We start from the raw sequence: 12,525 nt of genomic DNA, 5'->3' as shown, positions 1-12,525 counted from the left end.
GAACAAAGCCTGCCCTCTGATGGCATTATCTGATCCTACTAAGTTAATTCTTTAACGCAGTCGGGTTTCCACGTCTTACTTCTAAATGTTGACTTTGTTTTTATTCTCATTAGCGAAATGGTCCTTTAAAATGCTGTGCCCTGCAGCTCTTTTGTAGAGGTCAGGAAGCCTCAAACATGGAAGACAAAGGTAAAGACCTACTGTCTTTACCTACTTCAGCAGAGCACACAAGTTTGATTTGAAAATGAGAGATTTCTCTCAGTTGATCCCATTTCAACAACGTGAAACTGATCTTCCTAAAATGGCCTTCTCTTCCTCACTTAAATATATATATATATATATTCTTATTGATTTCAAAGAGGAAGAAAGAGGGAAAGAAAGATAGAAACATCAATGATTAGAGAAAACCATTGACTGGCTGCCTCCTGCACGCCCCCCACTGGGGATCGAGCCACAATCCAGGCATGTGCCCTTGGCCAGAATTGAACCTGGGACCTTTCAGTCCGCAGGCCAACTCTCTATCCACTGAGCCAAACCAGCCAAGGTATCTTCCTCACTTTTCCCTTCTCACTCTGCAGTGAGTGTACCGAGGCTACCTGAAGATTAGCATAACCTGGACTTGCCCTGAGCTCAGTCACTTCCCTCCTCCTGGTCATCTGCTTACACCCTGTCTTATCAAGCCATCTTCCTCTCTGAGTGAGAACCCCAAACTCCAGTGGCTCAATTGCCCCCTCCCTTCACCCTGTTTGTCTCCTTTCCTACTAAATAAATGTTCTGCCCTCGCCAGGGAACTGAGTGGCTGAATTTCTTCTGGTTGTGTTTTGTGATAGGAGGCCCTCTATGGGACAGTCAAGACCAAGTGCCCACTCATTAAGATTGTGAGGATGAAGGATGGACTTCCTACCCATGAGTGGTCCATTAATGGCCTTAGCTTTTAGCAAAGGACCATTCAATAACCATCTCTACTGGCCTCACACCCCAGGCAGCTCTTCATCTGCCCCCAATCATCTGCTTTCCCAGGAGGGCTTTTCTCTCACTTCAAAGTGTCTCGTCCCCTCATTACAAAGATCAAAGCTGTGGACTACCAGCCTCAGTATTTTCATCTTTTATTGTAAGTAATGGGACAAGGATAACTTCAACTTTCAGGCCAGAAGTTACCAAGAAGATAGACTTTGGTTGGAATGATGGTAACCAGGGGCTAGGAGTAGGGGGGAGGAGACTTATTGTTTAATGGGCACAGTTTCTGATTGGGATCATCCGAACCTTCCAGAGATGTGTGTCGGTAAAAGTGTACCTAAAATTCTTATTCAAGTGCTATGTGTAGCTCATCAAAAAAGTGACTAATGTTGCCAAAGGGGTGATCGATGGAGGTAGCAGAGGGGGAAGAAAATGCTCAGAATGAGATATTTAAAAATGCATGAGAACCATGTAATTATTCCTAGAGAGTTATATGCTGCTTTGGATCTTTGTGTTCTCATCAAGAAAAGAAAACAGAAATACTATGATAAATTTGCAGAGGATCAGTAGGAGAACCACAGAGGTGATTAAAGTGTTGGTGAATATGACCTACGAACAAATAAATGCCGAAGAAATTGGAAACCCCTGCTACTTTAGAATAACTTAAAAGAGAACTTCAAATATGCAATCACTGCTGTGGTGACCAAGGGACAAGAGGGTGTGTTGTTAAGTGAAAAACAAAATTATGGCCTGATTCTACTCTGTCCTGTCCTGAGCTGTGATCATCACAATATTTTACAGCTCAATAAAGACCGAATGAGAGCAAACATTAAAGGAATTTTAAAACACACACACACACACACACACACACACACATTCTAAAGGAATTAAAATTGAAGCTGAATCTTTTGTGTAGATTGGATCAAACAGAAGGAAGCTCCCACAAAAGGAAGATTAGGAATCTGGGGTGTGTTTAACAAAGACTTCTGGACTATGGGGTGGACCCCATAGTATAGACTTTGCAGGGAGGTTGCGGAATCTTCTCTCCCGGGAATTGAACAATAAAGCGGTGGGACGTGGGGGCGGGGCATACACAGCATTCTTCCTCTAGAATGGAATCTGCAGCAGGCAGTAGGTTCAGTGACTCAGAGACCCTAAAAAGGTGACCAGGATTTCTGACCAGAATTTAAGAATTACTGAGAGGTGAAACTGACCCCGAGAGAGAACGGAATGAAGGTGAGACAATTCTCTTCTCGGGCACTGAGACACAGAGCAGTGGCTCCCTGGCCTCTTTTGTATTACCGACATGCCCCTTCTGATTTCGGCAGTTCGGGGGGGGGAGCCATATGTCCTGGAAAAGGATGAGAATTGGCAGGCTGAAACTATTATCACTGTCACTTTCTGGGAAGGAGGGTATCTATCAGACACCTCTCTTGCAGAAATCGCTGGAGAGAGGCTATTATATTATCATACCTGGCAATAAATTCTTAAACTGCCTACCACATCTGTTTTGGACAAGTACCCTGGAATTCCTGCACTGGGTTACAACATGCAAACAGGAGCAAGTCACCCATGCTCAAAGCCTTGTCAAGCCTCACATCTGTAGCTTTCAAGAGAGGATGGCTAAGCCAGACCAAGAACCATCTCCTCATGGGAAGCTGGGATTGAGGTCCATGACTGGACACTTCTGCTAATTAGTCATTCTTCGCATGACATAGAAGTACAGTTGAGGTTTTAAAGCATGATACAATTTCGAGGGCTTATTTGCATTCATATCTAGTATTCATGCTTTGTCCTCCTAATCCCTAAATTATTACTTTAGCTGCTATTTATCATAAATTTAAAAGAGGAAGATACGGTGCATCTAGGATGATGATGGTTAGCTGGTGGTTGGCACAGCTGACTTCTGGGACTAGTTAGTTATTGTTCAGGTAGCATGAACGTTATCTTGTGTACATATGGAGACTGACAAATTTCCCATTGACACAGCTCACCTTACTCATGAGCAGCAAGTTTTCCAATAGGGTGTATTCAAGGTTCCAGAATACCATTCACATGTCCTGGTGCCTGAGATTCCACCATTGGAGTAATTTCTTTATCTTTGTTTATCCTAGTATTCCTGTCTCTTAAGATTCTCTAAAAATGCAGAGAAGCTGAGGACAACATTGTACGAATAAATACGCAAAAGGGATTGGTGTTGTGTGTCAGCTTTCCTCCTACAACTGAGCCCCGTGATTTTGGTAGTAACATGCACTTATAAGCCTGCATGCAGGCATTCATTTCTTCATGCTTGAGCACCTACTATGTGCCATGTACTGTACTCAGTGACATCATTCCTGGCTCCAGGAGGTCCACAGTCTGACAGGAGAGGCAGATGTACACACAGTGTGCTAGAGTCCAGACAGAGGGATGGACGCTAGGACACAATTACTTGCTGAAGGATGTGACTGGGGCTCTGGGCTGGGTTTTGAAAGGCAAAGAGTCTCCCACCTCTAGTAGAGGTGGGAGCAGGTTACATCAGTTTGTTTTCTTGGAGCTCTTTCTGACCCCTGACGAATGTCCAGGCATCCTCATCAGAAAGTCACAGGGTCACAGGGTGAGAGAAGCCAGTGGGTCCCTCAGGAGGTCCCCAGGGCAAGACCTCTGTCCAGAGCCTGGAGTGTTCAGTCTAGGCTCCTCATGTTACTGCTTGCAGGCAGTTCAAAGAGAAAGGAGAGGTACCTTAATGAAAAATTCGCCATTTTGTCTTGGGAAGGCCCAGCTCTTGGCCAGCAGTCAGGTCATTTGTCTAATTCCTTTGTGGCAGGAATTTAAAAGGAACACATGTATATTTGCTATATTTTTATCTACAACCCCTGGCCATCACTTGAGGATAACTATGCTGATTTTTTGGTGTGTCCGTGAGGTTCCTCCCATTTACCAACTCCAGCATCCTCTGTCCATGGTTCGGAATACAGAGTCTGGAGCCAGATCACCTGGTTCATATCCTGGCCCAGTGACTCACCCGCTCCCTGCCTCAGTTTCCCCAAATGAAGGCAGGGATAATTATGGTTTCTACTCTTTTGAGATGTTGTGAGGCTGCAGTGAGTTGGACAAATAAAGTATTCATACGTTTAAGAAATGTTGACTTGCCGAAACCAGTTTGGCTCAGTGAATAGAGCATTGCCCTGTGGACTAAAGGGTCCCGGGTTTGATTCCAGTCAAGGGCATGTGCGTTGGTTGCGGGTGCGTCCCCAGGGTGGGGGTGTGCGAGAGGCAGCTGATCGATGATTCTCTCTCATCAATGTTTCTGCCTCTCTGTCCCTCTCTTCCTCTCTGTAAAAAATCAATTATATATATATATATATATATATATATATATATATATATATATATATATATATATTTTTTTTTTTTTTAAAGAAAGAAATGTTGACTCACTGATCCACATTCGGCAGAACACCTCACCTGATGCTATCTAAATTAGTATGTAGGGTATGCCCTGTTGACCTGTTGACCTAAAAGACAATCAGAACATAGCAGTCAGTTCAAATATTCAGCCAGGTGCCCATGGGTCTGTGCCAGATCCTGGGGCTGCAAACTCCAGTACAGCTGGTCTGCTTCTCGGACCTACAACCTAATATGGTTAACCTGTTAACCAAATGGGACGTATAAATACGTCAAACTTAAACAATATCGGTAACGGGTAGGACGTATGAATACCTCCTGGAAATATATGTTGCGCCCTGAAAGGGACGGTATATATTTTTTGTAATCTTTATAATTGTTTGGAAAATTTATAATTTTTTAATTCGATGTTTCCATTTTTTTGTTGGTATTCTTTTCTATTTTTTTTGGTAATTTTGTATTTTCCTTTGTGCTTTATATATAAATAAATGAAATATATATATATCATTTATTTTAATTAAGTATAAATAAAAAATAATAATAATATGAAATTACGTCCTCTGGGCGTGACGTACTGACACGTCCTAGTGAAAGAGTATGCGCCCATTACAGGTTGCGTAATTAAAAAGGGAACTCCCCGGTGAACAGGTTTAAGAGAGTTGACAACTGAGGTCATTTTTATGAACAGGCCCAGCAGCCTCTCCACAGGTCCCGGACGGGCTCTTTCTGCCCGATAATGAAATGCCTGCCGTGAAACTGCTTGCTGATCGCACTGCTCACTGGCACCTTTGCAGACGGGTCTGATGCCAGCATGCTGGCCCAGAGGGAGACGGTGTCTGTCTCCGCGGTTTCTTTCCCTCCAGAAGTGACGGGTTGTAACCGGCTCCGTGTTCGTGTGCTTGTTAGGTTTGGAGGAGACCAGCCTGTCTACATCAACATCATCAGAGACCCCGTCAACCGGTTTCTGTCTAACTACTTCTTCCGGCGATTCGGAGACTGGAGAGGGGAGCAGAATCACATGATCCGCACGCCCAGCATGCGGCAGGAGGAGCGCTACCTGGTGAGTCCTGCTGTGGCCAAGAGGTTGGTTGTGCCTCCCGCTGCCCTAGGAGCAGCTCCTGGGCTGGAAGCTCTCCCTGCCTGCCCATGGCATTCCCATGGCACCTCCACGGAGCCCGGGGTGGTGAGGGCTCTTCCTTGGGGAGGAAGTCTCTGCCAGTGAAAGGTTGTTCCGGATGACCCAGGTCATAAGGAACTCTTCCCAATGGCTTTCTAATCGTGCTGTCCTCGGCTTGATGTGAGTGCTAGAATTTAGTCCCAGAGCAGAAACGATCTTTCCCTTTGGGCATCGCTCTCTGAGGATCACGAAGCATGTTCTCCTACCTCATCCCATTCATTCCCATGGCTATCCTAGGAGGGAGAGGTGCCTTCAGACGAGGACTCTGATGTCCCAAAAGATGTGTGGGACTTGCCAAAGTTGGAGCCCCGGTAAGAGCCCCAGCTGTAACTGACTGTCTCTGGGTGCTCTTGACTTGAAGTCCGGGTGCTTTCCTCCACAGCACAACAAAGCCAGGCCACCTCAGCGGAAGTGGTGCGCCTCTTTGCACTTTGTTTCAGGATGCTCAGCTCCAGGGGGATGTGGGTTTTGACCTCAGTCATTATTTCCAGGGCTCTGCGTTGGAAACAAAAATAGAGGGAAGACGTATGCATCTTCCTTTCCAGAATTAAAGGGGACATTTCTCCCTTATTTGTGACCTAAATTGACAAAAGCTTACTGAATAGCTAAAAGCCTTGTTAAGGAGGCTGAAATCCCGGTCTCTCTGGGTGAGAGAGCCCTGGGGTCACGCAGACGCATGCTGGGCTATCCGCTCAAACAGAGGGAGGAGAGAGTTGTGGAGGGATCAGTGCACATCTTTTCCACTGCTGGAAGCGAGCCCTGAGCCTCACCCCCTGCGGATGGGCAGTGGCAGGGTCTCGGTGGTTAAAAGAAAGCAGTAGCATTAGTCACAGTTCTGGTACAATGTGAACACTTCTATTTCCTCACTTCGTTTTTTAAATGTAATAAAGGCTGTGGTGGGAGGATGGGAGCACTTTTGGGTGATGTGGAGTGTTATCCAGTGCTGCACATAGTTTTTGGATGAGCCAAGACGAGAAACCAAGGCCTTTCCCTCACCACTCAGCTACCCAGTACTTCAATGAAATAGTTTGATGGCATATTTTAAAAAGTGGTTTTTAGTTTTGATGGCAAAAACCCTAATCTTTTCCTTTAAACTGCGTGTTGTGAATATGGCTATATATTTTCTATTCATGATGAGTGTGTATTCAGAGTACAGAACCACTGGCTGAGGAATAATGTTGACTCAGATCACCTTTCCATTTCTATTGGATCTCGATTAGCATTTACATCATCTTCTAAAAGCACAGGTCATAGTCCACTGAATCAAAATATATTTTCAGGTTTCTGACTCAATATCCATACCAAGTTATAGCAGAAGATGCTGCAAAACCAAAGACATGGAAATGAGTCTGATCAATCCTTCTCATCCAGTAGTTAGGAAGTAAATCCACGGCCTTCCAAAGATGAAAAACTATTTGAAAAAATGAGCAAGTGGAGGGACCGTCTGGAGATCCAGAATGCCTAAGGGTTGGGGAGAGGCTGTTAAAGAGCAGGTCAGGGAAGTCACAGAGGATGTGTAGTTTGAGCAACTAGCAGAATGAGAGATGAAGTTGAATACTGGTCAGCCGGAAGAGTATATTATAGCTCCAGGTGGAGGGGGCAGCTGGGGCAAAGGCCTGCAGTAGACACATGACATTTGAGGCTCATTCAAAGATTAGTATGGGAGGACAGTATAGCTGGTATAAAGTGATGGAAGGGTGGCGAGAGGAAAGTGGCAGGTGGTGAGTTGAGAGAGGTGAGGATTGGAGACAACAGATCATATAAAGCCCTGGGAGTCACTGTGGTTACTGTAAGTGGGTTGAGAAGTAACATGAATGACCCCGAATGGAACCCACTGTAATCAATGACTCTCTCCTGAACCTGCACTGGAGAGCTGAGTTCTTTTCACAGCAGGAAATGCGTCATCCCATCACTCTCAGCAGTGCACCCTCCTCTCTAGAAGTCAGGACTCCCCCCTGCTTCTCTGGACCTGCATGTCACTGAAACACCCAAATGCTTGTCCTGAGAGTCTCACAAGGCTCCCACACTCAAGAGTTTCCAGGGGGCGCCACACTAAATGTGACTTGCGTGATGGTGACCCTGAGTTGTATAGTGCACAACCTACACCACTGTACATGGAGGTCCCGGTGTTCTTCTGTGCTCCCCCAGGGTTCTGTGCTGGCTCTGTCATTATTTTTGGGTGTGGGAGTGTTGGTAGAGTGTCTTAACTTCTCTCCTCTCCTCCCAACAATCTATCAGCTCTTTGAGGTAAGGTCAGAGTTCCATCTATGTCCCTGGTACCCAGAAGAGGGGCTGAAATAATGGAGACCTCAGTAACACTTTATTTAGCCTATAAAATAAACAAGGACAACAGAACATGAATGTAAGAGTTGAGAGGAATTTTCTAGATTGTTCTACCCTGTCAAATTTTGCTATCCTATAAGTCACTCCATATAACACAGTTTTCACACAAAGAAGAAACTGTAATCATTAGGCAGAGAAGTTGTAAACATAAGAGGAAAAAGTATGCTTTTTATTGATTTGAGAGAGGGAGGGAGAGAGAGAGAGAGATAGGACCATTGATGAGATAGAAACATCAATTGGCTGCCTCCTGCATGTCCCCTCTGGGGATTGAGCCTGAAACCTGGGCATGTGCCCTAACTAGGAATTGAACCGGAGATCTCTTGGTATCTGGGTTGATGCTCCTCCACTGAGCCACACTGGCCAGGTGGTTTAGATTTTTTTTTTTTTTTTTTTTGAAAGCCCAGAGAATGTTGAAAGTTGGAGGTAAGTCTTCTATTTTTAGAGAGGCTGGTAGCTGGCTTTGTGGTGCGATTTGAGAGAGTCCAGGGAAATTCCCCCACCTGGAATTCTACTCTTAAAAGAGATTTGCAGGGGCCCCTTCCCACGTGTGAGCACCTGGGAATGGCCTGTGTCAGATGAGCTCATCAGATCACTCCTTGGCAAGGCCTCAGCAGGGGAGAGTGGGCTCCTGGAAGCAGCAGAGGCAGAAATCAAGCGGTGGGAGGTGGAGTGGGAGAGGGGTTGGCCTGCAGAACACGTGACTCCTTTATGATCTGGCCCCAGCCTGACCCTGTTAGGAAGCTGTTTTCTTGTTCAAAGGATAGTTTGTTTATTTGGAAGAAGGCAGTCTATGGCCTTTCTTTTTAACAGATGAAACTTTTTACTTCATCTCCCATTAAACCCTTGAAATAAAACGGCCCCCTGTCAGAGCCTGTCCTCATTTTGGCAGGCCTGGGTGGTCAGTTGTTTGCCTCAAAGGAGGGTGTTGTTTGTGTCTCAGTGGGGTGTAGGGCAGCTGTGAGGACACCACTGTCCCCCTCGGGGAGGCCCTGCTGGGGTCGAGGACAGGAGAGGGGACCTACAGGGTGTCCCCCTCCCAAGGAGACTGGCACCCTCGGGGCGCTGGGCCATGAGGCCTCTCCCTTGCACACAGTATGCACAGTCATCGGGGTGGCCCGAAACGGGTCTACTGATATACCCACGTTATTCCAGGTCTCAGCACTCTGAAGCCACTCACTTCAGCCAGCTGCCCAAAACCAGGCAGTTCTGCTCCTGGCCTGGAGCCTGGCAGAGCTGCTTAGCATACAGCTGAGAGAGGCCAGGGCCTGAGCCCGCTCTGGGGGTGAAATAATGTCACCTTGTGATGCTGGGTGGTTTGGGAGACCGTGGAAAGGGGTAAAGGAATCCCAGGATTTGCAGGGTCCCTGGAGGCCACAGGTGCAGGAATGGGGCCTGGGTGGAGGGGTAGCTTCGGGGCCCCACCAGGTGTGGCTTGGGGGCCCCGCCAGGTGTGGAAGCCAGGCCTCCTGATGCTCCAGCTGTGCTGTTTGATCACTCGGACTTTATGATGGACTTCCTGAATGGTAAAGGGAGACCAGGGCTGGGCCACGTTCCATGCTTTCTTGAGCAAAATAATTTTGTCTGACACCATCTGTACATCCCTACAAAGACATAGCTGTTATAGAAATGGTGGGTTTTTTTTTTTTTTTTCAAATGTGCAAGCATCTTATAGCTGTTCTCCATATTTTCTGGAAACAATTAGATTTTCTACATATTTCCAATTCTTTCCAAACCATTCTTCACTTGTATTTACAAAAAAAAAAAAAAAAAAAAATCATCTTCACATGAATTCTCGCTGGAACGGATACTAATCCATCTCTTAGCAGCCACAGTGTGAAAAGGCAGTTCTCATGGACTTGTTTGTCTGAGTTCAGAACCGGAAACCCGCTCCCAGCTGCCCAGGTGGCTGCCCCCGCCCCCCCACCTCGGTGTGGGAGTCACCAGGTGAGGCGGATCCGGGCCAGGCACATCGCATCTGCCCAGCCCCTGAGCCTCTTCCCCAGCTGCAGCCCAGACTTCTCTGTCCCAGGGCTGAGAAATACCTGGCACCCGAGGCCTGCTGAGGAAAGAATGAATGACTGCTAATGAAAAGCAACTGTTGGGACTTAAGAGCGAGGGAGACCATCTCATTCCTGCTGAAGCCACGCTCGTTCCCAGTCCCTGAGTTTCCCTGGAAATGGATTTCTCACGCTGCCACTTCCACTCAGTCAGCGACACATGCGTGGCTGAGGCCTGCCGTTCGCTTAAAACCCCGGCCTCAGGAAGCAAAGGCCCCCAAATGCCAAGATGGGCTCCTGACCTGACCTCACTGCCACTTCCCTGTTGGATCGCCACTGGAAGAGCGGAAAGAGGGAGAGGGAAATTTTTCCAGGGAGAAAACTGCCACTGGGGGACTGTTTATTCAGCTTGGCTATACAGATGGAAAGTAATGCATGTTTAAAAGAAAAGATGCGTAATTTACAGCTTCTTACTTCATAAAGAATTCAGTGAATCATGTTGGCCCAGTTGGATTCTGGAAAAGCCTGAAACTTGTCCAGAGTCAGGGGAGGTTCGCAGAAAGCTGTGCATTTCCATCTGTCTGAAAGTTTTGGGTTTTGAGGGTTCTGTAGCTGTGGGTATATATGTGAAATCCTCATTTCTGGGAATTTCCACTGTTCTGACTGGCTGCCGCTGTCCTGTGAATGAAACCTCAGGCTGTGCTTCTGTCCCTAACGCATCACTTTTCTTAAAGAAAACCATTAAAGGATTTGGATGATCTGCTTTTTTAAGTATGTTAGCAATACCCATGTTTTCCAAATCCTCCGAATGTAAAAAAAACTAATGATCTTTGTCTCTACCTTGTTGGAATTTGGTTTATGGTTGGAGGCTGAGACAGTGGCCTGGGTCATGGTGTGCTTATGTGCCCTTCTCAGCTGCCTTAGGTGATTCAGCCTCTACGGGCCTTACACTTCTCATCTGTACAATGGGGCCATATTACCCACCTTGCTTCTATCATAGGGTTGGCAGGAGAAAAAAATTGAAAACTCTACGCACAAGTGCTCTGGAAGCTAAAACTCTCCGAAACGTGTTTTGGCAGGACGCTTCCATCCTTGGCTCTGTCAGCGGCTCCGTGTGACCTAAAGGGACCATTTTTTCTATGAAGTGGGGGTTCTCTTCTCTGGGGAGCAGGAGTCGTGCTTCTCATGTGGCTCAGGCCATGTTGGGCCGCGCCCTGGACCTCAGCTCCACTTCTGCTGAGATCTCCAATGGCCCCGTTAGACCCCATCCCCTGGGCATGCGTTTCTAAGGAAACTGCTTCTCTTTGTGTTCCCAACAGCTGGAGATGCGTTTTGATCCCAGCCTGCTGGCATGCATTTGTCCCGAGTTTATTTACTTGGAAACCTAAGCTGGTGTAGGCACAGGGCTGCAACGCTGAGGAAGTAGCACCGTCTTGCCCCCCGGGGGTGGGGGAGAACGGTGCCAGGGGCAGAGATGCTCTGAAAGACGATGGGGCCCCCACATGAGAGAAGTGCCCTTGAAATGTATTTGTCCTGAGGTGTGTTGAAAGCAGGGTCACAGGTGTTTTTAGAATCAAAGAACACTCTGAGATTCAGCCATACTTGGGAGCTTCCAGGAAACAGAGAAAGCGATGCCTGTGGCAGGAAGAGGGGCAGGAGGAGCTTAGGAAACAACAAAGAGATTTTGGAGAAAAGGAGAGGCACCAGGGAGCAGCAAGCTTGGAGCCTGGGAAGGAGGGAACAGAACGCTACCAGCCACCACCCGAGAGGCCACCAGTTAACCACAGTTGACTACATGGCTTGCTGTGGGTTAGCACGCTTTCCCCATGCATGTTAGCTCATCCGCCCTCACGGCGTCCCTGGGGTAGGCAGTAGAGTGGATTCCTTTCTGGTGTCAGGAGGGGATGACCTGTGTCCTCATTCTTTTGGTCGGTTGGCAGAATGTGTGGGTGTAGGACTGACATCTTGTGTTCTTGCTGGTCATCCACTGAGCACCATTCCCATGTTCTAGAGGCATCTACATTTCCCAAAATGTGGCCCCCCTTCCTCCATCCTCAAAGCAACCAGTGGTGGGGTGAGTCCCTCATGCTCCAGATCTTTCTTCCAACTTTTATCTCAGATCTGTAACCCGGATGGGAAGGGTTCTCCACTTTTAAGGATTTTTGTGACTCGATTGGGCCCACCCAGATAATCCAGGATAATTTCCCCCTTTCAAAGACTGAACCCTTCATCACATCTGGAAAATCCGCTTTGCCACACAAAGTCCTCTATTTACACATCCCAGGCGTCAGTGTATGGACATCTTTGGGCCCATTATCTGCCTGCCGCAGTGCCACCAGGGACTGCTTCCTGAGCAGGGCCTCAAGGGACCATGGAGGGCGTGTGAGCATGACAGGCCTTTTGAACTTGGCCTGTCCCATCCACAGATAGAGAGCCCACATCTGCTTCCCATCATGCCTTGCTGCCATGTAGGGGCACCGAACTTCGGCTTTCCTGTTCCTTGTCTGAAAAACGAAATGGCCGCTCCTATAGATTGTTTTTTCTCCTTCTACTAGGGACCCATTCATTCATCCATTTTTTCATTCACCATTCCTTCATTTCACTAAGTATTTATTTAGTACTTTCTGTGTGATAGGCACTAGAGGAGGGACTGGATATATATAT

At 47.1% G+C, this 12,525-nt stretch overlaps 1 protein-coding gene across 3 annotated transcripts in view; it reads left to right on the top strand.

Annotated features, from left to right (window-relative positions):
* Positions 1–12,525, top strand: part of UST (uronyl 2-sulfotransferase) — a 242,739-nt gene that overhangs the window by 154,481 nt on the left and 75,733 nt on the right. For all 3 annotated transcript variants that reach the window (XM_045573321.1, XM_045573320.1, XM_036413823.2), the window contains one exon: positions 5,251–5,404. In XM_045573321.1, coding sequence (XP_045429277.1) covers positions 5,251–5,404 — 154 coding nt within the window. The remainder of the gene's footprint in view (positions 1–5,250; positions 5,405–12,525) is intronic.

Source organism: Pipistrellus kuhlii, unplaced genomic scaffold, assembly GCF_014108245.1.
Source record: "Pipistrellus kuhlii isolate mPipKuh1 unplaced genomic scaffold, mPipKuh1.p scaffold_m20_p_5, whole genome shotgun sequence".
In the NCBI taxonomy this organism is placed as follows: Eukaryota; Metazoa; Chordata; class Mammalia; order Chiroptera; family Vespertilionidae; genus Pipistrellus; species Pipistrellus kuhlii.
This window is presented reverse-complemented; position numbering and strand designations above follow the sequence as displayed.